General features: G+C 56.4%; 2 protein-coding genes across 2 annotated transcripts; both read right to left on the bottom strand.

Annotated features, from left to right (window-relative positions):
* Positions 1–1390: 1390 nt before the first annotated feature.
* Positions 1391–3484, bottom strand: FOXS1 (forkhead box S1). The gene has a single exon (XM_071446666.1). The coding sequence runs from the start codon at positions 2758–2760 to the stop codon at positions 1414–1416; it is 1347 nt and encodes a 448-aa protein (XP_071302767.1). The 5' UTR covers positions 2761–3484; the 3' UTR covers positions 1391–1413.
* A 123-nt stretch (positions 3485–3607) lies between these two features.
* Positions 3608–16959, bottom strand: DUSP15 (dual specificity phosphatase 15). The gene is made up of 16 exons (XM_071446528.1): positions 16714–16959; positions 16080–16490; positions 14468–14501; positions 12451–12533; positions 11986–12035; positions 11282–11356; positions 10660–10831; positions 10278–10488; positions 6489–6724; positions 5868–6057; positions 5598–5674; positions 5274–5379; positions 4882–4983; positions 4405–4800; positions 4174–4292; positions 3608–4067 (listed from the first exon to the last, which is right to left on the bottom strand). Exons 2-16 carry the CDS (start codon positions 16098–16100, stop codon positions 3927–3929), a joined length of 2013 nt encoding a protein of 670 aa, XP_071302629.1. The 5' UTR covers positions 16101–16490; positions 16714–16959; the 3' UTR covers positions 3608–3926.
* Between the last annotated feature and the right edge of the window lie 8226 nt (positions 16960–25185).

Raw genomic sequence — 25185 nt, 5'->3', positions numbered from 1 at the left:
CTGGGTAGGGGAAAAAAAAGGGAGTAAAGAGAGGCCCAGGGCTGAGTGGCGGTCCCCGATGATGAAGGGCGGCCCCCCTGCCCTGCCCGGGGCTGGGACACAGCCATGGCCCAGCAGCAGCCGTCTGGGGGCTGATAAGAGCTGACGTGGCCGCGGTGCTCCCGGTCCCCGAGTGACGGCAGTGTTCCTCCGTGCCAGCACGGCCCCCCAGAGACCCCCGAGACTGCCCAAACTGGAGTCCCCCTGGCCTTGGGCAGCTGGGGGGACTTTGACACAAATTTGGTCCTCACATCAGCACAGAGAGCCCCTGCCAGCCCTGTGTCTATCCTGGGGCTGGCTGTGCCTTCGGGTCTGGGTATTGCTGCTCCTGGGGAGCTCTCTCTACCAGCCTGGAGTTGGCAGGTTGGGGGGCGCAAGCACAGCCCCCCACTTTGCCAGCATCACTCTGGCCCCACTCCTGTGCTCAGAGGTGCTGAATCGGCTGTCCCAGTGCAGTGTGGGAAGGGGCTGGTGGCCAGGTCCCATCCTGGGGCTCTGTGGGGACCCTGCCCACTCCAGTGTCCCCCATTTGGGCCAGTTGGGGCACATCCCTGTGCCCAGCCCAGTGTGAACAGTGGTGACTCAGCTGGTGCCTCTTCACTGGCAGCCACCCTGCATGATTCAGGTCAGAGGAATCCACTTTCCTGGCTGTTCCCATCAGAGCTGCAGCCCCTGGCACAGCCCATCTTTGGGGCTGCCCTGGTCTCAGGGTCTGCAGGGACTGGTTGGAATTCCAACCAAGCACTGACACAGCCACAAGCAAGGACAGAGAGGGGAGGGAGCCCTGTCCCCCCCATAGCAGAGCCTCCATGCTGTGCCAAAACCCCTGGTGCCTCCCCACAGTCTCTCTGGGGTCCACTTGCAGGGCCACACACTGAGGCTTGTGCCACTTGTGCCACCTGTGAAAAACCAGGAACTTGGAGGGGTCCCAGGCCCAGGGAGGTGACAGTGGGGCTCCACTGGGGGATAACTTCAGCTGCAGCTCATCCCCCTGACCCCCAGGGACAAAGTTCCCTCGTACTGCCATGGGATGGCACTTCAGGGGCTCCTGGCCCTACACAGTGGCAGGACCTTGTCCCCAGCATCTCCCTGGGACACAGGACCTGGGTGTAGGTGCCTCAACCAAGGCCATGCCCTGTCCCAACATGGCCTCACCATCCAGTCAGTGATCACTGACGGAGACACTGGTGGGGATGGAGGCTGTGCCAGGTGGCCTTGGGCACCTGTGTCCCCCAGCCAGCACCTGAGCTGGGGCTGAGGGTCCCCAGCTTGCTCCTGCCCACTGCCCACCTCGAATGGGGCACAGACACCACAGAGGCAGCATTGGGGAATGTGCTTTATTAGGAGCTGGGTTGTCCCGGGGTGGGGAGTCCCTCACTCGAAGAAGAACATGCCGGGAGTGCGGTAGAGGCAGGGGGGCAGCCCCAGGGGGTAGCCATTACCCCCCTGCAGTGGGATCGTGGTGCCTGGGCCCCACGGCTCCTTCTGCTCACCTGCCCGTGGCCCCATGGCCCCGAAGGGTGGCTGCCGGGGGGTGGTGGAGGCCGGGGGCGCTGCGGCCAGGAGATGCTCCAGCGCCGCGCCGCAGGGCCGCTCCTTCACGCAGAAGCTCAGCGCCTGCACCCGGCACTGGTAGCTGCTGCCCAGCGCCTCGGGGCCCGGCCGGCTGAAGGAGCCGAACACGGGCAGGTGGGGCTGCGTGTAGCCCTCTCCCTCCAGGAAGCAGGATGGAGGGGGCTTGCCCGTGCCCAGGAGGTTGCCAGGGAATGCAGGTGGCACCTGCCCGAACGGCTGGCACGGCCCCAACCCGGGGGCAGCCAGCTCCTTGCCCTCCAGCTGCTCTGGGGGGGTGTCTGGGGTGGCCGGCGAGTCCTGCGGGGGGTCCCTGTGCTGGGTGGGCAGCAGGGCAGGCAGCAGGGCAGGGTGCTGCTGCTGGGCCGGGCGCTCGCCGGGCAATGGGTACTGACCTGGCCGGGGCAGCTGCAGCGCCGCCGGCAGCCCCCCGAAGACAGTCTCCTTGGGCGGGCGGCTCTCGGCGGCCGTGAGGAACGGCCCCTTGGGCTGTGCCACCTCCGGCAGGTACAGGCAGGGCTGCCTGGCCTTGGGCGGCTGACGGCGGGCCCAGGGCTCGGCGCACCCCGGCACCCCGGCACCCTCAGGGAGAGCGGCGGGGCTCGGCAGGCGTCCTGTGGCCGACCGCGAGCTGTAGGCCCCCTCTGCCTTCCCTTCCTCCGGCAGCGGGGCAGCGGGCAGCCCTTGCCCAGGCTGCCTGAGGGTCTTCCCACGCCCCTCGTCCCCCTCAGTGCCTGGCGCATCCCGGAGACCCTTCTTCCTGGTGAAGCGCCGGCGGCGCCGCAGGAAGCTGCCGTTCTCAAACATGTTGTAGCAGTCGGGGTCGAGGGTCCAGTAGTTGCCCTTTCCCGGCTTCTTGTCGTCACGGGGCACCTTGACGAAGCACTCGTTGAGGGAGAGGTTGTGGCGGATGCTGTTCTGCCAGCCCTGCTTGTTCTCGCGGTAGAAGGTGAAGCGGCCCATGATGTAGCGGTAGATGCCGCTGAGGGTGATGCGCTGCTCGGGCGCGCTCTGGATGGCCATGGTGATGAGGGCGATGTAGCTGTAGGGTGGCTTGGTGGCCTCAGCGCTGGGGAAGGCGCCGCCGGCCGGCTCAGGGGCCGGGGGGCTGCGCAGCGCCGCGTCGCCGACGGGGAGGTCCGGCTGCATCCTCCCTGCCGGCCGCCGCCGCTCCGGCTCCGCCGCTGATCCCGCTCGGCTCTGCCGCACGGCCCCGGCACGGCCCGTTAAAACCCGCCGGCCGGCGAGGGGGCGGCGGGCCCCTCCTCTGAGGGGCCGCCCAGGGCGGAGCAGGACTCTGCCGTCCAGCACTGGTCCCTGCGGACAGACAGACGGATGCGCCGCCAAGACCTGCGGCCAGCAGCCAGTGGCCCCGCGGTTGGCACGGCCGCGGCCTCCCCAGGGCAGAGGCGGGCACAGCCCCCGGCTCCCCCGGCCCCCTTTCCCACGGAAGGTTCCCACGACCTGGTTCTCATCCTGCCCTGCTCACGGTGAGCAGCCGGCTCTGGCTGGGCCGGGAGTGAGGGATGTTGGCAGGACTGAGGTGCTGCCTGCCCTCAGATGCCCCTCTGCCCCTGCCCACCCCAGTGCCTCAGCCCCTGTCCCCAGCCTAGCCTTGTGTGGGATCCTGTGCCAGGTCTCTCCGTTGTGCCAGGTCCCTGCATTGTTCCCAAAGCTCCGGGCACAGCACAGGCCCCAGGAGCCCCATCACACCGTTCATGAGTGTAAACTGAGACACAGGTGGTGACTGCCTTTGGGACAGCCTTCTGTGTTGCCAGGTCAGCAGAGCAGCTGAAAGGCACTTTGCTGCTGCCTTCACCCCTGCCAAGGGGCAGGGACAAGGGGCAGGACTGGAACCAGTGCTAGGGCAAGGGGTTGTCTCAGTCTGTGGCTGAGCTGGCTTTGCCCACCTGAGGCTGTCTGGACTCAGCTTCCCCAGCCGCTCGTGCTCTGCTTGGATCAGCACCCCCACCCCAGAGCCAGCCCCCAACACCCATAAGAAAACACAACCTTTATTTCTAAGGTTTGCAACAGCGAGTCCTGGCAGCGCAAGGTGCAAGGACAGAGCCAGGTCTGCCCTGGCTTGCTGAATAGGCACACAACAAACCCCGCCTGAGAGACTCCTGGGGAATAAATACAGCAATCACAGGGGCAGCAGCACCTGCCCACCCAGCTAACGTCTGTCCTTGTCTGGTCCCGCACACTGAGCACCCTGAGCACTCTGCCTTGGGACACGCAGCTGGAACGGAGCCATGGGGCTCAGAGCCTCCCTCTCTGAGACTTTATGGCAACTGGGCTCTCCTCTCCCACCCAGTTCAGGGCTGGCAGAGCTGTTTGAGGACATGGAGAACGTGGCTGGAGGTGCCAGGGGCACAGGGCTGGGGAGAATTGCAGAGCAGGGTTGGCCTCAAGCGCTGGGCGTGATGGAAGAGCTCTCGAGCGAACACCGGCTCCACCTGTGGAGGCACAGAACGACAGAGGATGGACACAGGTCTGTGTCCCTGCCTTGCAATGGTGTCCCTGTGCCTGGCTCAGGGGTCACCAGCCCCAGTGGGAACTCACGTGAGCCATGATGAGCTTCTGGAAGGGGTGCCCAGCTCTGGTGGGGTATTCCTCCCCGAAGCACAGGTAGATCTGGTACTGAGGCAGGAGCTGCCCATTGCTCAGGTACTCCCGCACCTCTGCAAGACACCAACCCTGTCAGGGCACACGGGGTCCTCACAGCCCCCATCAGCCACAGCAGGGCAGGACCTGCCCCTCTCCCCAGGGCATCGGGGTGTCCCAGGGACTTACGCTGGATGTACTGCTGCGTGTCCAGCAGCTTGTAAGTCCTCTCCCTCTCCAGCTTGTTGGGCCAGTTCTTGTGCGGGGCCAGGGGCCCGTTCCAGTACACCCTGCCCTGGCACTGGCGCTTCATGAAGACGCCCTCAGGTGCCACCCACAGCAGCACCCCGCGCTCCAGGTGGGGCAAGAGCCTCTCCAGCACGTTGGTCATGCAGGCCACACGGCCGTGGCCGCTGAGCACCTGCGGTGGGGGGAACTGGATCTGCTCCATGCAGGAGGGGCCGTAGAGGCGCTCGCTGTCGGCCGGCACGGCGCTGGTGGTGATGCGGCAGCCCTCGGCCGTGCGCGTGGTCACCTCCTTCACCAGCACATCGCAGTAGTACAGGCGGATGTGCAGCCAGCAGTCTGGGGCAAAGGGAGGGTCACTTCATGGGCAATCTGGGCTGGTGGGGCCACCCAGGGCATTGCCTGCAGCATGGCTCCTACCTGAATTGTTGACATCCTCCACAGGGAGGTAGGACTGGGGTCCGGGAAGAAGCTGACCATGGGTTGGGCTCCAGCCATAGAAGACTCCCCTCACAAGGCACCCTGGACCAGGGCAGAGATGAGGTGGTAAAAGGACATGGACAGTTACCCCAAGGGCTCCCAGGCACTCTCCTGGCCCAAGCCCCTGGGCCCACACTTTCACTGTGTTTGCTCATTATTGGGCCTCATCATATCCCCTAAGGGAATGGCTTTGATGGGGTAGGGTGGGAGCCCTCAGCCCCTACCTCAATCCCCACAGGTGTTCCCTGCATGAGCAACAGGACAGCAGGATCCTGGCAGAAGTGAGCACTCCCTGCCCCCAGCCCCATCCCACCAAGAGGGACCCTCCTCACCTCGCTCGGTGGGGTGGCCAGAGAGCCAGGGCTGTGGAGAGACATGGGCACGCTCCAGCATGTCCTTCTGGCTTTCCTCCTTCTTCGGACTCCCTGCAGTGCTGCCCTGGGGGTAGGAGCAGCTTTGGTGAGGGCTGAGCTGGCAGTGGGGGATCCTGAAGCAGCTCCTTCCTCTACCATGGACCCCATAAGCCAGCAGATCCCCTGCCTGTGTCTGGCAGTGCGGGGCACAGGGGGCCCTCTCTGAAGCCCCGTGGGACAAATGCAGGCAGTGTGCAAGCGGGGGAGCAGCTGATGGGTGAGGGGGGGATTTGAGGGTCCCACCTTCTCCCCTGCCTGGATGGCACAGGGCAGGCTCACCTGCTGGTCCTCACTGCCTGGGGACTGTGTGTCACTGTCCTCTGCAGAGAGTAAGAAAGAATGGGTGAACCCCTGGCAAACGGCAGGAACAGCCCCAGGGAAGACAGCTGGCTGTCAAAGGAGTGGGGAGGAAGGGTAATGTCTGTGGGGCACGGGGCTTGTGCAGGCATGGTTCAGGTATGTTCAGGTATCAACCCCACAACAGGCACAGGACGAGGGACGGCAGGGACGTACCTGCATCACAGGCTCTGTCAGTCACGATCTGGTACACCTTGTAAGGCTCGGAGATGTCCAGCTGGCTCCGCTCGGGCACCTCCTGGAAGTCGGTGCTCTTGTTGAGGGCGCAGCGCAGCCGCGTCTTCCAGGTGGAGGGGTCGGCCTTGTCCGTCCCTTCGTGGTACTTCCCCTTGTAGATGGCCCAAGCCTGAGGGGCAGAGGGACAGAGGGTGCCCTGTGCTGTGGGGGATGCCACAACCTGACCCGCGGCTCGGCTGTCCAAGGGGGTCCACCGGGGTGGGGGAGCCGGGGCCGTGTGTCCTGGGGGACTGCGGGGAGCTGGGTGCTGCGGGGTGCCGGGGGAGCACACCGGCAGCGCCGGGAGCGTGCACGGAGCTGGGCGGTGTGTGCCAGGGCTGTGCATGGAGCCACATCCCAGCGCTGCGCACAGAGCCAGGTAATGGAGAGCCCTGGAGGTGCACATGGAGCTCGGCTGCACAGGTGAGCGGGGTGAGCGGTGCCGGGGTGCGCACGGAGCTGGGCACCGGGGAGCCCTGGGCAATGGGGAGCCCCGGGAGCGCACACGGAGCCCGGGGCCATTCCCAGGGCTGGGTGGGGACCGCGGGGAGCCCGGGGTACCTTGAAGAGCGCAGCATCCTCCTGCTGCCGGTAGTCCTGCTTGGCCGCGTGCTTCCAGGGGATGCGGAAGAGCGTTTTCTGCCGGTTCTCCCAGCGCAGCCCCGGGTACCGGCCGCTGTCGATCTGCGCGATCAGCCACTCCTTCAGCCGCATGGGCGCCCCCGGCTCCGCCATCGCGGCCCGGCGGCGAAACCGAAAGCGGCTCCGGCTTTCACTTTCCCTTTCCTGGCGCACGCCTCAGGTTCTGCTTGCCCCAAGGACGGGGGGGACGGTTCTTAAATTTTTTTTTTCTCTGCTCCACTTTTCCCCGCGCAGCAGCGTCAGATATCCGCGTTCAGGAACAAGGGATGTCGTAATTGACGGTTACAGCAATGGGAAGAGCTGGGGCTGGTGCCTCCGGGAGGGACCCCCAAAAAAGGCATCCCCGAGGTTTCAGATCCTCACAATGTGTGTACCCACATACACCAGTGGTGATTTTAGCCTCTTCCCGTTGTTCACTGGCTCCTGCAGAGGCTCTGGGTGGTTGACCCCCACCCCGGGAAGTGCCCTTTGTTAGGCAAAGGGTGGGCGCCCATTCCCGGCTCTTGCCTGGGGCTTCAGCCTCTTCCTGCCGTTCAGAACACAATGTGCAGCTCGCACTGGTAATTTACATACCGAGATACCTGCCCTAGGTGTATTTCTTAACACACCCATCCTGCACTCGCGGGAGGGGGGGCAGGCACATTGCATCCACGGGAGAGGGGATAAGGCACCAGAAGGCACACGGAACTCTCCTGCAGCCCTCCCAGATGCTTCCCCTAAAACTGTCAGGTCTCCCACACGCTCCCCGAAGGGGACAAGGGACCCTACTCCCTTTGCTTCCTGCGTTGGGGACCCAGCCGGACACATCCCAGCTCCAGGGGCTGCGTCCTCCCATGAGCCCAGCTGCTCACTCCATGCGTGTGGGGAGCTGCAGGGAGCTGCGGGAAGAGCACGGGGTTTCCAGGGTGGTGTGAACAGTCACATGTCCCCATCTCTCAAATCTCTCCTCTGCTCTAGTGCTCACGTCTGCCTCGTGGGGCTCTGAATGCTCAGTCGAACGGGAAACGGGTGGGAAGGGTGGTTGAGCTGTGCCAAGCGCTGCCGGGACCGGGGTGGGACACATCCTGCACCAGCTCCCATTGGCCCCCAGCAGGGCACGGGCTGAGTCACTGAGCCACCCTGAGGTGACATTGGTGTTGGTTCCCCTATCACTGCTGCAGAGTTTCATGTCGCTGTGCAGGGAAACCCTGCTCTTCTGCCTGGCTGCTGCCCCCCAAATCTCCTTTTGCAGTCACCCAGGTCTCCATTCCTGCTCTGAGTCAGAAAAAGTCACCTCCGGCCGAAAGGAGGAGCGAAGTTCCTGAGAGCTACTGGGGCTGCAAAGTCTCCAAATGAATAATCAGTGGCAGAGAGCCCAGTCCTGGGCTTTCCCAGAGGATGTGAGGACAGGGCACAGCCACGTGGCACAGAGGGCACATGGGGCCACACGGGGTGTGCGAGCGAGCCCCACTGGCAGGGTTTTCTCTCCTTATTGAGCCTGCCCGCGACCCCTTTGTTGCAAAGTGAAGCCCAGGCACCACCTGTGCCCTCCCTCCGGGCGAGCTGTGGGGCCACGTTCTGGGAAAAGGGCCTGGGAACTGAAGGACAGAGAATCCACATCTGCCCCTTCTGCCTTGGGAAGCTGTGCTGCGGCAAGGAGTCACTCACGGCCTCCCAGTGGCTTCACTGATTACATCCAAGGCCGGCAGATAATCGCAGCCGCCGGCTCGTTTGTCAGCCCGGCCCGCCGGGATCAGTTTTATCGGCCGGGGATTTCATGCGCTGTGGCAGCCGCCCGCTGACGCAGGACCCGGGGGATCCAATTACCCGGGCATCAGCGAGGACGCTCAGCAGCCACATTCCCCACTGTATTCCTCACCCGGCTTCTCCCTTCCCGGGGAAGGTGAAGCTGCTTAACCCTTAAACTTTTCATGCCAAAATGAGCTTCAAGAGGCAGTCAAACATTAACTCGTAGCTAACCCTGCCCTTGCCCGGGTTTTTCCAAGCTGTGTAAGCCAGATCTGCCAAAATAAATACATTCTGCTGTGCTGTGGAGCTGAGCTGGAGAGCTCTGGGTGATTTACAGTGGGAACAGGGGAATCTTTGCAAACACCTTGGCATAAGGTGTCCCAGTGTGAGAGGGTGCAGCTGTGCATGGGGCATACATCCATCCCAGATGGGTGATCCTGGGCTGCAGGGCTTCCACCCTGCTGGGTGCTGAGGAGGCCAAAGGGTGCTGGAGAGCCTGGCCTGGGGCCGAGGGAGGGTAGAGGAGCCTGGAAGGAACTGGTAGGAGAGTGGGATCCCATGGCAGATGGTGCAGGAGCAGTGAAGGATGATGAACCCCTGGTTATTCAGTTCACTCCGTATCCACCCAGAGAGGGTGAACTCCCAGTCTGCCTGGGTCACCCCAAGGCAGCACCCAGCCCAGCAGGCAGATGCTGGCAGCAGGAAGGAACCTTGAAGCTCTGTCTCCTGGGGGATCCCTTCTCCCTAGAAGAAGAGGGGCAGGGATGAGGGAGACCCCAGAAACATGCTGTGAGTCCCAACAGGGACAATGCTGATGACCCAGCTGGGCATCCTCCGAATTTTTTCCCACCTGGGACTCTGCTCCAGGAAAAGGTGTAAATGGGACAGGTCTGGGGCCTGTGATACTCAGCTGGTGCCAGGCTCCCAGTACTCCCAGCAGCTGGAGGAGCCTGCAGAGTCCTGGACCTCGTGCTCCTGGATCACGTGAGTGGAGAGGCTAAAGTGAAACAGGCTCCAGGTGAGCTCCCACCTGCTGCTCCCAACCTCTCGTGGAGCAGAGCTTGTCCCCTGAGAGCCCTGCACCCTGGCACTCACATTTCTGGCTTCCCTGGTCACCTTCTCACAAGGCAGCAGGATGAGCCCTGTCCCAGCATGCCAGTGTCCCCAGTCCACTTCAGAGAGTGTCCAGCAGCAGCTCCAGACTGGTCCCATGCTGGGACCTTCCCCCTTGGCATCCCCGTTTCAACCTGGCCATCACAGGAGAGTCAGACCACAGAGAAGGGTATTTATTACTGGGGAACATATAAAGTCTTTAAGCAAAATGGCTTAAGGCTCTGCTCTAGTGAGGTCTGGCCAGGTTAAATGCTTGGCTCCCACCTGTTACAGATTGTGCCCTGGGATAGGTGGGAATGGGGTGCAATGGATTCCTAAAGCTACAGTGCTTGCTCAGGGCTTGTGCTTGGCCAGTCTGGAGCTGGACCCTTGCCTGGAAGCCTGTGTGGTGGCATTACCTGCTGGCACACTGGTGTGTCCCTGCTCTGCAGCCACCTGGATGCTGGGAGCTTGTGCTGCTGGTGGGAAAACTGCTCTGAGGGGAGCACCGGCTCTCCTGTGCACCCTGAGGCCATGCAGTGGGTACCCAAGTGCTAAAGCTGTTGCTGGCAACACCTGGGCACTGGCCTGTGGCAGAAGAGACCCCCTCTGTGTTCTGCCCCAAGCAGGAGCCTGCAGTGACCCAGGGACAAGGATCTGTGTCCCCAGCACACTGGATGTGAAGATGAGCCCAGCATGTGCTGCAAAGCCCAACAGCGTCCATGAAACCTGCCCAGAGAGAGGGTGGCACATTCCCACCCCAGAAGAGAAGAAGGAGCTGGGCTTTGTGCAGGTTCCTGCCCAGTGCTCTCTGTCCCACTGTGTTGCATCTCCTTCATCTCTCCCAGGCTGTTGGGTGATGCTCACTGCCCTCCCCTGGCTTGGGTCACTTCAGACAAGCCGGGATGCAGGAGAACGTCCTCTTCACCCGCAGCAGGAAGGGGCTTGTGCTCCTCATGTCTCTGGCTCTTGGGACCAGTCCTTGCACAGCTCCCTCTGTCCTGGACGTTCCTTCTCTCCCTACTGGCAACAAGGCCTTTATTTCTTCCTCATCATTGAAAGGGGACATCCCATACTTCTGCTTCAGGTGCCTGCGGACCTGGGGAAGGAGCGAGAAGTAAAATTTAGTGCTGGTTTACAAGGGCAGGTCCAAGCCTGCCAGCAAGGGGAGCAGGGAAGAAACGGAGTCCCCTCAGGACTTGTCCTTGCTCTGAGGCCCATGGCAGGCTCAGCCATGGAGCAGGGCACGGGTGGCAGAGGCGGCTCCCACCTTGCGGGCTGCGCTGCCGCTGAACTCAGCCAGCTGCTGCCTGAAGCCGGGGTTGGGGTTGGCCACGGGCCGGATGGTTCGGATGGCATCCAGCACCTCCTGGCAGCTCAGCTCCGTCACAACCATCACGTAGGCGACCACCACGGTGGTGCTGCGGGAGATGCCAGCCAGGCTGGCAAGGGAAAGTGCAGAAGAGCTGGTGTTAGTGGCACACCCTGACCCCATGCTTGCCTCTTCCTCCACCCCTGTGCCTCAGATATTTCAGTTCTTCTTCTCCAAGGATTTGCTCTCCCGGAGGCCTGAGACCTTCCAAGGTCCTGGCCATCAGTGCCTATAAATACCCACTCCTCTACAGGGAATGGGAGCAGCAGCCACTGCCTGGCTGCCTGCCCCAAACCCTGCTCATCCCATGCACTCAGCTGCAGCAAAAAGCTGCCCCGGCTCCAGGACTTGCCTGGATCCTGCTGGGTTTGAGTCACAAGCCACAGCCAAGGGTGGATCCTGGGTGGGTCCACTGGCACAGAGCCCTCTGGCATAGGCTGGCTCTGATCTGAAGTGAGGGGCTGGGGACTGTATCTGCTGAGCTGGGGGGACACAGCAGCAGGCACAGGGGAAGCATTACCAGTGGACGAGGCAGTTCCCTCCATGCAGGCGACACTGATGGATAAAACTGATGCATTCCTTGAAGTGCCTCTTGCTAGCAGGAAAAATAAACCAGACAGAATGAGAACTTCAGGGGTGGAACAGCATTTTTAGCTGCAGGCAGAACAGCCCTGTATGTTTGAGTTGTTTTAGGGGATCTGCCAGCCACTGCTGAGACCTGAACAGCTCAGTGCTGTTTATTCCCAAGGAAAGGTGGATTTGCCAGCTCATTCTGTGCTGGGGACACAGAAGGGGACACTGTGCTGGGGATGCATGGGGCTGCCCTGTGACTTGTGTGACTCATGCTGGGGCAATGGGACGCCTGGCTGCTTGAATCTCCAGCCACGCCTGTGCCCTTGGCTGGCTCCATACCCTTTATGTGCTCTCCCCTCTCCAGACACTTCCTGGGGGGATGCTTGCTGCCCCTCTCCATGGGTGCTGTGGAGTGGCTGCCCCTCACCTCACCCCAGGGCTCACACCCTCACAGCAGTCACTGAACTGGGATGCTGTTGGGGTCCAGGGATGCTCCCCTGCCCTGTGGCATCACATCTCCAGCCTGTGGGTTGTTGTGCTTGAGGAGGTGGAGGGAGCTGGAGCACATGGAGGGTTTGAGAAGCTGTGAGTCCTCACCTCTGGTCACCCTCCCACCTCCCTGCATGTCCCCACCGTTCCCAGAGTACTCACATGTTGGCTTCAGGGGTGTCAGGCAGGGGGATGCGGAGGTAGGTAATGTCCTGGAAGCCAGAATAGGAAGAGGAGAGGCTCAGGCACTGCAGCCAGGGTGTCATACATGGTCAGAGCAGGGCTGGCAGCGCCTTTGCTCCTCACCCACAGCGTCCTACAGGGTTCTGCTTTCCCCACACAGCACCCCCCTGCATGGGGATGGGGCCACACTTGCCCTGGGGTGAAGGGCAGAGCAAGGGGACCACCAGCAGCTCGTGGGAGAGGATGGGAAACAAGAGGAATCTGGAGAGCTGGAAACTGTTTCCTGTCAGCATTCAAGGTCGGGTTATAGTCACAAGACAGCCCCTCTGGGATCAGGGACCAGGGAGAGGTGTATTTGCCATAGGATTCTCAGGGGGGGAAGGAAGATACAGCATGGAAGGAGCTGAAGGAATCTGCAGGGTGACATCTGGTGCAGGACCCTACCTTCAGCAAGGGCTGGGGGGATTCATGGATGGAAACAATGTGGGTGATCTTGTTCCTGCTTAGCTGCTCCAGGTCTTTGGCATCTAAAGGATAAAACTAGACATCAACATGTATTCATTTCCTACCCTTCTCTTCCCACAGTGCTCCCACCCTACTTCTACAGCCAGCCAGCACACAGAGCCTTGCTCCAGCAGATCAACTGCATTCCACCCCCACATGCAGCAGTGCAGGCATGGGCAAACATGGAAGCCTGGAATGCCAATCCCATGATCCCAAAGCAGAAGCCTCTCCCTGATCCTCCTCCTTGCTGCTCATGCTGGTTGAACCATTCACACCTGCACAGAAACACTCTGGGTCAGCAGGTAGTGTCCCTCCTGCCTGTACTTGTCCCCACTTTGGGAGGAGACGTGCCCTGCCCACACCTCCTTGATCAGACACACACACAGCACTGGGACTTGCTGCAGCCTGAGAGAACTGCTTTATCTTGTGAACTATGGAAGTGGAGCTGCAGCAATTTATATCATCTCTGATTTTCTGTAGAAGCACCTGAGCAGTGATTTGCTGCTCTCTCTGGTCTGTTCTCTCTGCAGCTGCATGGACAGAAATGGGGTGTCCTTGGCTGTTTGGGGCAGTGCCCTGCCTCTCACCAATGCTTCAGCATTCTGGATGTGATCCTGGCCTCTAGTCCAGCACAGCAGTTGTTGCACAGGGAGGGGAGCGTGCTTGTCTTGCTGAGCAGCTTCCAAGTGTCTCCCTTTCATGCCACAAGCAGCAGATGCAGCAAGCGCAGCCAGAGAGGAGGGGAAACATTTCCCCATCTCATTCTTCTGGGTTTCTAAACTTTCACGTGCTGTAAAACCTTGGCTCAGAGATCCAGCCCAGGAAGTGCTAATGGCATGATGTAAATTTTAATAGGAGTGAGTCTCAAGGGAGATGCTCTGCAGGGAAGCTGCTCTGTGTGGGGAGGGAGATGGGGACTCACACACCTGCCACCTTCCCATCCACCTCAGCAGGCAGTGACAGCAACTGGTGACACTGGAATCAAGGCTTACCAGGGCTGGAAAAGCTTCCACTTGGAGGAGATGACTCTGTGAGCTTAATGTTGCAGGCCTAGAATCTTGTCACCCAGGATTGCTTGGCAGAGTGATGAGGAGTGCTTGGATGGCATCAGGCCTGGGCCCCAGAGCAGAGGCTGCTCACAGGAACCCCCCTGATGGCAGCTGGGTGTCCTTGTCCCTCTGCTCCCAGCAAGCCACAGCCCCCCCAGCCCAACCCAAAGTGCTCCAAGGAGCAAAGGGAGAACAGGGCTGCCACTCCAGTGACATTTCCTTAGCAATTCACACCACTGGTTTTAAACTTGTGCAGCACTTAGAGCAGGAATCAAGCTGGCAAAGGAGCCATCAGGGAGGCAGGAGCATTATAAATGCTGGTTTGCCATGGCAGATGCCAACACTTGGTCATTAACTGTCCCCTGACAATGAAAATTCCTTAAAATAGTGACTTGGTGTGAGAAGGGGTGACTCTGCCTCTGGGAAATTCCCTCCTGGGGGTGGGCAGCCCCCTTTGGCCTCTTCTACAGCTGCAAAACTGGGGAGCAGTACCCTGATGTGCCCCAGTCCTGCTCCCTTGCACCCGTGTGGCACCACCAGCTCCTCTGCTCCTGGCAAGGGATCCATATTTCCTCCTTGGCTCCTCTCCCCCATGAATCCCAAGAGCTCAGGGCAGCTGTTAAATAAGGAAACCATGCAAAGGCAGGGGTCTCTGCCTTGCCTTTCCCACAGTGTCTTCACTCCCACTACTGCCAACCCAAACGGGGTGACAGAGCAGAGCAGGCCATGGGTGCAGGCAGAGCAGTGGCTGCAGGAAGAGCAGTGGGTGCAGGCAGGGTGGTGGGTGCAGGCAGGGTGGTGGGTGCAGGCAGGATGTCAGGCAGCATTTGCAGGCAGGGAGACACCAGCTCAAGCAAGCCCCACTTCCCAGCTGGAGAACATCTCTGCAGCAGTGGGGCTCCACTCACCAACGAAGTTCCCAAGGTAGAGGCCAGGAAGGATCTGTGGGACACAAGGGGAAGTGGCAGTGTGAGCAGTGACCTTGTGCTGTGGTACCCACTGTGCTGGGACCCACACTGGGATGCACTGACCTTGGCTGGAGGGGCCAAAGTTCTGGCATTGACATGACCATCCAGCCCCAGGGCAGGAACGGTGCTGGGGCAGCTGGACCTGGGCATTCCCAGGGCTGCCACTGCCCTGGCATCCAGGATGTGGGGCTGGATGTAGCCCTGGCACCTTCAACCACCTGGCACTGCACTCTCATGGGTGCTTGGAGACAGACACAGCTTTTTTATTGCTCCTCTTGTTTATCAGCAATTAGTCCTCCACTGGGGCTTATAACCTGAGCTCAGCAAGTTGCATACACCTTTGTACAGCCTTGGACTATACCCATGACCTGTGGAAGCCGTGCTGCTCGAGGGATGGGAAAGCAACAGGCACAGAGAAGCTTGTAGGGGATGTAGCTGTCCCCCTCCCAGCCCTGAGCTGTGCTCCCCTCACTCTGCACTGCAGGAAGCCCATTTCTCACAGCTCAGGCACAGATTGCTCTGGACACCATGCTTTCAGCTCATTTCTCCTGGGAAATTCCATTTCTTGTGATGAAAAGATAATTACTTGACAAGGCCTCTGTTAACAGCACTGCAGATGCAGAAGCAGGACACCTTGCAAACCTTGTCAGCCAGAGCTATTTTATATTTCCCTGCACTCCCAGGCTGGGCAGTGAGTTCAATCCTGTATCCAGCCGGTTCTCCGCCAGTTTCTCCCTGCAGCAATATTTGGTGCTCAGGGCAGGTGGAGGTGATTTTCACCAGCACAGCTGGACTCACACTTGTCTCACTGCTCACATTTGGAAACGTTTCTCTCGATTGAACAGCTTAAAGAAGGCTTTTTTGTTTGTTTGTTTGTTTGTTTTTGTGATTCCTGCGATTTTAGATCAATATCCTATCGACAGGGTGCCTTTAACTCACAGCTGCGGCACTGAGAGGAGCGGGTGGGAGAGCGCCAGTTAGCAAGGGCAGCTCCCAAGGGCAGGACACTGAACCATGAATAAACAGCATGTGCCTGTCCCCAGCACCCTGCTGACCCGCTCCTCAGAGGAGAAAACGGGGCAGTACATAAATAAAATAGTGCCCATCCCCTCTGCCCCATGATGCCGAGCCCCACGCACAGCCCAGCCCCACTGAGCAGGGGGTGCAGCACCACCAGGCTGGGGGTCATACAGGGCTCACAGCGTGTGCTTGGTGCTGGTTCCTTGGGATTAAAGGTGTTGGGAAAAGTTCCCCCCTTCCATGAAAGAACTCGCTGTGACCCCCTTCCCTCCACCTCCCCGGGCAGCTGTCAGCTGTCCCAGCACAGTGTCCCTGCCTGCTTCACCTCCGGTGTTGCTCTGCCGGCAGATAAACAAACAAACAAACGAACAAACAAGGAGCCGAGCCCTGTGCGGGACGCGGTGCCGGCAGGTGAATCGCCGCTTGGCACGGCAGAGGCAGCCGCCAGGTAAGGGTCTCCCACCTCCGGCACCGGACGAGCCGCCCGGGCATGGCCGAACTGCAGAGCAGCCGCCCCAGCGCTCCCCGTTACCTGGCTCATGCCGTTCCCCATGGCCGACGGCGGGCGCCGGGGGTGGGGACGGGACGCGGGTGTCCTTGTCCCCAATGCTGCCGTCCTCCCCGTCCCCGGGCGCAGCTGCCGTCCCCGCTGCCTGGTCGGGTTTCCGTCATGAAGAGCTTGGCTCCCCCGGGATCGCTGCTCGCTCCCAGCGCGGCCAGGCCGGGCCGGTGGCTGTGCCGGGGCAGAGGGCACCGCGGCCGCCGTCCTCCGCGGCTCCTGCCGAGGCCCTTCCCCGGCTGCTCCGGCGCTGCCGCGCACCGGCTGCTGCCTGGCCGGGAGCAGACAAAGGAGGAGAAACTCCCCCCCTGCGCCGTGGCGTGGGAGCACGGGGCCGCGCTGGCTGCTGCCTGTCGCCGCTGCCCGCGGCCGCACAAGGCTGCACTGTTGGGAGAAGAACAAAACCTTTGTCCTGCTTCATCAAGGAAGGTCTGTGCGGCCACGCGGCGAAGCGCCCGGCAGGATGCCCACCCCTGCCCACGCCATGCCCACCCCTGCATGCACCATACCTATCCCTGCCCTGCCCGCAGCGCGTCCACCCCTGCTCGCACTGCGCCCACCCCTGCCTGCACCACACCCCTCCCTGCCCTGCCCTGCCCGTGCCCACCTGCAGCCAGGTGCCGCAGGATCCCTGCCCTGCCCGGGGAGCTGCAGGAATGTCCTGGGGACTTCGCAGGGCCGCAGGATGGGCAGTGCCAGCGAGGAGCAGGGCTGAGGGGTTTCCCAGCAGCGCCTGTGGCCGGCGGCCCGCAGGGAGGGTCAGCCCGGGGGTCGCGGGGCCGGGACAGGCCGGGGATCAGGCCGGGGCCGCGGTGGCCGTGTCGGGGTGCGGGTGCCCAGAGCGCCCCCTGGCGCGCGGCCGCGCCGTTGCCATGGGGACGGGCGCAGGCTCCGGCGCCCTCAGAGGCCCGGGCGGGTGCCGGGGGTCGCGGCCCGGCTCGGAGCGGGGCCCCGAGCGTTCCCGGTGGGCTCCTGGTTCTGTATCCCAACTCCTGCACGTCCCCGGGGCAGCATGTTAAGCCCCATACGCTCTGTGTGCAGGCGAGGGCAAGGATAGCTTCCCACGGTGTATGGGGAGTATGGCTGGTATCTATGGGCAGGTTTGGATGCTACAGGCATAATAGAATTAATTAGGTTGGAAAAGACTTCTGAGATCATGGAGTCAAACCTAGGACTGAACACCACCTTGTCAACCAGACCAGGACACTGGGTGCTGTTCCTAATCTTTCCTTAAACACCTCCAGATATTTTAAGTCTTTCCTTAAACATCTCCAGGCATGGTGATTCCAGCATCTCCTGGGTAGCCCATTCCAATGTACAAACACCGACAGCCCTGTCCCCTCCTGGGCACCGTCTCCTGCAGCACAGTGGCTGAGCAGGATGCGATCCCACCAAGGAGCCTTAGCCCTCACCAGATGTGGATTTGAGCAGCCTGCTCTAGTGGAAGCTGTACCTGCCCATGGAAAAGGGATGGAATGGGATGAGCTTTTAAGGACCTTCCCAACACAAACCAGTCTGTGACTCTATGGAGGGAGGTTGAGGGTGGTTTGTAGCACTGGGTTGACCAGCAGTGGTTCAGGAGTGCTGTGGCTGAGCTGCTGTAGGGTCACTGTGAGCAGCTGCCTGCCCTGGAAGGGGGATGCTGGCTGTGCAGGAAAGCTACAGCAGAAATGGTGGAACATGGACTGTAAGACTTGCTCTGTCCTAGCCCCCAATGTTCATGCAGAGAGACAGAAAATTGAAATTGATCTTCTTCCATCAGCTATCAGTGGTATCCACATTTATTTATTTTTCCTCTCAGAATATGTGACGCAGTTGATCCCCAGAAGCTTCTCAAGGGCAATTAAAGCAAGTCATACTGTGGGAGCATTTGTTATGCTAAATCTTGTATTTTTCTTTCTACCCAGCTGAGTCAGAACAGCTGCTTAGCAAAGGATCTGAAGAGCTTTCAGAAGCAGAAAGGGAAGCAAGAAAGCCTGAAGCAAGAAAACGTGCCTTTATTCTGAAGACCCTCAAAATGCCTTCAGAGTACTATTTGTTTGTGGAAGAATTTTGCAAGAACCCTGGCATCACTTGGGTTATGAAACTGGTAAGTGTGTGCTCTCCCAAGGAAAGTGAGAGATGAATGGGTGCCTTCGTTCTTCAGAGGGAGAGGGAAATATGCAGGAAACCCTCAGGAAGAATTGGGCAGAGAAAGGTAACATGGAGCAGTGCTCCTGGCCAGGTTTCTGATCAACACGTACCACCAAAACACTGCTTCTTGTGTAAGAGTTTATTTCAGCAGCCAAAAGTCAGCTCAGTTTATTTGTAGAACCAAAGTTAACTCAGTGGTGAAGGTATAAAGTGCAGAGCTCTGTGTGGAGGAACAGACTGCTCCCAGGGGTTCTGGCTGAGTTCATGCTCTGAAATCTTTCAGTTCAGCTGCAGGTGTGCAAGAAGGTGGAGGTGTGTGCAGGACAGGTGGCTAATTGGGCTTCTGGTTAACAAGCATTAGGGCAGCCCCCAAAGATGGAGCTGTGAAAACATCTGTTTGGATTTAGAGAAATCCCCCTCTGTTTGATGTCAAGTCTGGTGTAAACTTACTGGGTGGAATTCCATCCTGAGACTGTGAAGAGATTACAGGAGGCTCCATTATCACAGAAGCCCAGAATGGTTTGGTTTGGGATGGAGGGGATCTTAAAGTTCATCTCATTCTACCCCATTGCCATGGGCAGAGACAATTTCCACTAGACCAGGTTGCTGAAAGCCCAGCCCAATCTGGCCTTGAACACCTCCAGGAAGGAATATCCATTACCAGTCTGGGGTGGATTTGGTTGGCATGAACTTCTCTCTGTCCTGCAGGTAGAGAAGGGCAGCCTTATGCTCTGAGCCATGTTTGTCCCCCCAAACCTGGAGCTGTGCTGAACACTGCAGCTTCCACTTCAGCCAGTGATCTGGGGATTGAGGAAAAATTGTGTTTCCCTTAGAAATTCTGACAATATAACGTGACACTGAGAAATGCCTTGCCTGTGCCAGAGGATTCAAGCCATTTAACATCCTAAGTGTTGTGTGGAGCATAATTAAAAACACACCCCTGCGAGTGAGCAGTCCCTCTGTTTTGTGCAGCAGGTCTGGTGAGGAGGCTGGGACAGGAGGATTTGTCTTACCCTTGTGAGAAGTGACTGGGAGGTAATTATGCAAACTAACTCGTGAATTACAACCAGGAGGATAGCAGCTAGTGATTATCTAACTCTACAAATGGGAAGTGTTAATTGGCAACAAAACCCTTATATTAAGCTGATTTTCTGCCCCACAACCTCAATTAACATGGTAAATAACCAGAACACAGTAAATAAGGATATGTGAAAAGCCTGTGATTACTGAAATTATACCAACAACTTAAATAGATTGTGGCTGACCTCAAAACTTGCAGGCAAGTAAAAATAAACTCCATGTTGCTCCTTCTGTTGTTCTGTGCTCTGGAGCAGCCCCCTGTTGTGACGTCCTGGGTTGCCCATTCCCCCACTCAAGAGGCAGCAGTGGGTCAGGATGTGCCCAGTGCCACATCCTGGGGCTGGAGGGAGCTGGACCTGGGCAGCAATGTGGGAGCTGTGCTCCTTGGGGGCCTTATCTGGGCCCCTCCTCACCCTCTTCTATGCAATGTGCAGCTAGGCTGTCTTCAGGGTTTTTCTGCTCATTTGCCATAGTTCCCCAACACCTTTTTTGTCTTTCCTGTTTAATTAAGTTCTTCTGTAACATACACAAATTTAAAATGGGACTTAAAATTCCCAACAACATATGTTGCGTTACGTGTATTTCTGGAAGCGTGTGACAGAGTTTGTTTATTTGGTGCTGTGGGAGTTCCCCATAGGCTGCCTGCTCTGCCTTTCCTCCAGGAATCTTCCAAGCACAAACATGAGGGGGTTTTTGTTGAATCTCCCTGCCCCCATAACCTTAAATAAACATGCTTGCACACGAGCAGCTGATGAATCAGGTTATGCAGGTCTTCTGCAGTGAAGTTCTGGAAAACTGCAGGAAATGCTAACGTTAAAGCCACTAAGTCTGCTCTCCCATCTGTAGGTTGGCAAGTCACAAGGTGGAGGAATGTTCCTGAAAACTGAAATGTATAATTGATTGAAGAAGGTGAGAATGACTGTCTTTTCTTTGGGAATATCCAACAGGCATCTTGTTCTTTTTTCATGCTCTCCTTCTGCCAGTGCTTGGTCTGTTCTCCCATGCTGCCCTCCTGCCATGTTCCTTCACCATTCTCCAGGCTAACAATAAAGGTATTTACAATGGATTTTCCCAAATAGATGGATACTTCTTTTGGGATGTGATTTCTTACACTTTGTGCACATATTTATATATTAACTTCCAATCTCAGGTACATCTAACACTAGGCAGCAACTGGATTTTATTATGATAGATAGATAGATAGATAGATAGATAGATAGATAGATAGATAGATAGAATGTACACATATTTTATAATATATTTATACTATACATTCTTTGGGTGATTCTGCACAGGGCCAGGAGTTGAACTTAGATCCTTGTAGGTCCCTTTCAACTCAGGATTTTCTAAGATTCCAGCAGGGTAAGAAAAGGAGTGTGCAGTTCTACTGCTTGGCATTAGATGCATCAGATGAACCCTGTCACTTCCAACTCCTGCAATCACCTGCAGGACTCGTCCAGCCCGTCACTGCTGCAGTCACCCTGTCTCTCTCCAGTCCTTTTTCACTGGAAAACTGGTGTCATCAGATCACTGGAAATGTCAGTTTGACAAATCAGCTCAGAACAAAGCTGAAATGTCACTCCTGGTTTTACTGTTAGTGGTTGAATTTTGGCAACCTTTCTTCTTCCTTGGGTTCCCAGAATGTAAGGACAGGGTGATTCACAGGAGAGAACCATTTGATTTTCAATGTGTCACATTTGCTGCTGTATTGAGTTTGATAGCTTTCATTTGATTAACACATCTTCCCAAAAGTTATGCCACCTCAATTTGATGGTTTAGGAGACAGAAAAATCCATCAGTTCTCTCTGTGAAAGTTCAGCAGAGTTCACACTCACTCTAAATGATCAAAAGCCTTTCCAGAGTACCAGGTGCAGAGTACCCTACCCCTGGGGGAGGGTGTGCCAAGGTTTGCAGCCATGGTGATGTGAAGATCTTGTTCCAAGCCCCCTGCCATGGGCAGGGACATCTTCCACTAGAGCAGGTTGCTCCAAGCTCCATCCAACCTGGCCTTGAGCACTTCTAGGAATGGGTGTTAGCACCCACCTTTGAGTGGTAACTGAGGTTCTTGTTAATAAAAATCCCTTGGGGTGAATTAGAATGAAACAACACTGAATGACCAGTGTACATATATGAGGCAGGTTTGTTTTAAAACAACTTAAAAGAAAAGGAAGCATACAGCTGTTTTGATTATTTTCTATAAAAATATAAAAGTGAAAACATAAGAGAAAGAAAAAAAGGAAGAATAATAAAAGATAGGGGAGAGGAAAAATATCACTACCCAGGTATCCAGTAATGAGATTTGATCAGTGCAGTTTCACTGTCCGTGGTCTGCATGATGGTCACAGTCTTCACCTATTAGGAGCCCACACACAACAAAGACTTCTGTGGGTTAAATGCATTCAGTTTTAGGGGAAAGGCCTCGATATCTTCCTTGGGGGGGGGGAGTTTACACTGTCACATGAAGCTGTGCCTTACAGGGAAGGAGGAAATTGGCATGACACCAAACATTAGCCCACCTCTGCAGGATCTGCTTATCTGCCTTTTCCCTTATCTGATGCAATAACACTTTGTCAAAGTGGGTTATCTGGGAAACAGTAGATTGAAGGGCTCAGCCAATTTATCTTAGCAAACTTTGTTTTTTCCCAAGGAGGTGTTCACAGCTTCTCTGGGCAACTTGTGCCAGCGACTCACCTTAAGGTACAGCACTAGCTCAGGGCAGTTGTTCTTTCCTTTTCCATTATTTTGTTGATTACTTCTGATTTTTACTATTTTTGATCAGATAGCATCATGCAGTGTTGGATTTCAGCTCAGGTGGCTGAAAACTGGGAAAATAGTTAGGGACAGACAGGGAAAATAATTATTTGTCACTGGGGCACAGAGGACTGTCAGAGTGAGAATTGCATATTTGCTTGCTCAGTGTCTGTTTGTTTTGGATCTTTATTTCAGCCCAGATGCTCCTCTCACAAACGTGGCAGCACAAAACCTGCACCTGACTGCTCCTGGCCAGGGAGGGGACATGCTGCCTGCAGGCTATTCCCTGCTGCTGGCTGTGGCATCTCTGGCAGGTGCAGGTGAGCTGACCTCACCCTGGCAGCTGCCACGTGTGCTGCAGCCACCTCACTGTGCTGCCTCTTCTCCTGACACACAGCCAGGTGATTTCCTTGGTAGCAGCTTTAGGCATGAGGCTGGGCCAGCCTTCTGCTTTAATGCCACTTTGTGCATCTATAATGTGGATCTTTTTTACTTTAAACTCAGTAATGTTCTGGTTAGTGCACTCCTGAGAGGTAGATGTATCTTAGCCCTTTGCTTCTGAGGCCTCAGAGGGACAGCAAGGCTGGCATTGCTGCACACAGCTGTCACTGTTAAGCTGCCTCTCTCAAGAGGTGGCAGCTGAGGGAGAGAGAGAGGGAGGATGGAAGGAAAAAAATAGGTTGTCAGATTCCTCATGAATCTGAGAATGGTGTTTGAGCATAATGGAGGATGGTGTTGAACATCCCATTTTAAGGGCTGCTCCCTTCTATAAATCTCTCTTGTCAGTAGGGAAAGGAGAGGTTTTGCAGTACCCTGATAGCAGAGAGGATGTCAGTTGCTGCTGGGGAACTTCTGATGGAGACCTGGGGACTGTTTTCTCCTGTAGGTGCATAGCAGTTAACCCTGGAGAATTTACTGCTGAGTGTGGCTGGTGGCCCCAAGCTTCTGATCTCTGGCCTTTCTCAGAATTCTTGCTGGGCTGTGGAGATTATGATTGGAAACAAATCATGTGGACTAAATGTGTGCTCATCTGTTGGGAATGACTTTGTGTAATTGTTTGGATGTCTCAGGGCTGCAGGTGGGTGATCAAGCAATTTGGACAGTGCTTGACTCCTAAGTGTGGGCTCATTGGAGGTTCTCATTGTGGATATGGACAAGCACTTTCATCAGAAGGGGATTAGCAGTGACAAATGCTACTTTGAGCTCCTGGGCTGTGATATCCCAACCCATCAGGACCTGAAACCCAAGAATGTGTTCTTAAGCAGACAAGGGATTATAGTGCCAGGTCACCCCTGGTACAGGGGTGTCTTGTGATGCTTTCACACCTTGCAGGTAGGGGTTTGCAGGCTGAGTGAGCTGGTGTGGTGCAGCAAGTGAGATCTACAGCTGTGTGAACTGGTTACATGAAGGAAGCTGCCACCTGGAAGGATATAGCTGCTTTTAACCAGAGTTTCAGACTTCAGCTGGGTGCAGCACCATATAACTGTCTGATCTCTAGCCCTGTTGTGAAACCCTGCCAACTTGGCTATTTCTGGAAGATGTTCCCCTCCAAGTACCAGCAAATCACAAGTATCAGAGCACTTGCCAGAGATGGAGGGTTATGATCATCTCTCCTGCTTATGTGTCCCACAACAGCACTGCCCCATCAGCACTGATAAACTTCCCCCCAGAGTGGTTTGGCTGCCAGCAATGAACATCACCAGGTCTATGGTGCACTGATTGAGATGCAGGCCAGGAACTGAGGGTACTTAACAACAAAAAGCCCTTTTAAAACAAAATTTTACTCTGTTGGTTTTGTTTGGTTGGTTTTTTTTAACATGGGTTTTCTCCCTAGTTAAATGAAAAATATCATGAAATTCAGCTGAAATTCTCTGAAATTTATCTGCTACATTTGCAACCCAAGTACTGCAACAGCAGGAACCCGAGAACGCAACTGATTTGTCATTACAAGAGTTGAGAGAAGCAGAAACAGCAAATAGCGCTACAGAAATGACAAGCAAAAATATGATTATTATTCTTTCAGTCTTAGTCATGTAAAGAGCAAGCAGAAGCATAGGTAAGGCAATTTCCCTTAGAGGTGACTTATGTTGATGGTGCTCTCCTATGAAATGTCTCTAATTTAACTCTTCCTTCTAACAAGATGTGGTCACTGGTATTACTTGTTACAGCACTGTGTCCTGTCAGCCCAGTATTTCACATGGTGCCACTGGGGACAGTTTTATTTCAAATGAACAAATAAATTAAGCTAATTTCTGGTCTGGGATAGCTCTAATGTGCACAATCTACTATGTTCACAGCCTCAAACAAAATTACTGCTAAGGCAGCCTGCAGGTAAAGGGCCAAAGTAACTTCAGTTAGTCAGGAAAGAAATTAATTAGAATGAAAGTCCTTGATCACATAATCACAGTGCTGCTGGGCTCTCAGAGACATATCTGAACACTCTGCTAGGAACCTGTTCCCTGCAGACACCCACATCTGCAATTAAAAAGGGTTAATGCTCATTCTGTGAATCTTCCTCAGCACTTACTGCTTCAGCATGAATTTTTTTTTCACTTTTCTTTCTGGAAGCCAAAGGGATTTTTTTTTTTCTTTAGTATCATCAAGAACAGGAATAGAAACTTTGCAACAAGCTCAGAATGTTCTTTGGCTCAGCACATGGGAAAGAGATTTAGGGTTGGATTTCCTATTGCTTCACACTCACTCCTGCCTGCTAGCAGGGTAATGATTTTGTGGGCAGGCATTTTTCTTAATGAGCCATTGGCAAAACTGTCTGTTTCTCCCTAATTTACTGTTATATCTCCTCAGCTGGGTTCTGGAGGTAAACACTTCACCTTCCCTCACTGCCAGCTGCCAACTCGAGTTCATCTTCTGAAAGACTCACTTTGCATTGTGAACAGGGAGAGCAGGGGGGTGAAGATGTTTATCACTTTCTGAGGGGTTTTATTACAATGTTTGGGATGGATGGTCTGGTTTCATGATTTTCTTGGCAACTGATCATAATCCTCTAACCTTCATTGTGATTAAATGACAAATATCCAGAAGCAGAGCAAAGTAAGGAAGCAAGTTGCCCCTTCAGAGTGGGAAAACAAGGCAGCAGGGGGCTGCCAAGGGACTG

This window comes from Agelaius tricolor, unplaced genomic scaffold (genome assembly GCF_023055355.1).
Source record: "Agelaius tricolor isolate 1412-34295 unplaced genomic scaffold, bAgeTri1.0.p SCAF_23, whole genome shotgun sequence".
Classification (NCBI taxonomy): Eukaryota; Metazoa; Chordata; class Aves; order Passeriformes; family Icteridae; genus Agelaius; species Agelaius tricolor.
This window is presented reverse-complemented; position numbering and strand designations above follow the sequence as displayed.

Coding starts and splice junctions, on each gene's coding strand:
- FOXS1 (XM_071446666.1), bottom strand. CDS start 2,760: ATGCAGCCGGACCTCCCCGTCGGCGACGCGGCGCTGCGCAGCCCCCCG.
- DUSP15 (XM_071446528.1), bottom strand. CDS start 16,100: ATGGGGAACGGCATGAGCCAG. Junction 5,380..5,597: donor CCATCCAGGCAGGGGAGAAG/GTGGGACCCTCA, acceptor TCCTACCCCCAG/GGCAGCACTGCAGGGAGTCC. Junction 4,068..4,173: donor AGAAGCTCATCATGGCTCAC/GTGAGTTCCCAC, acceptor GTGCCTCCACAG/GTGGAGCCGGTGTTCGCTCG.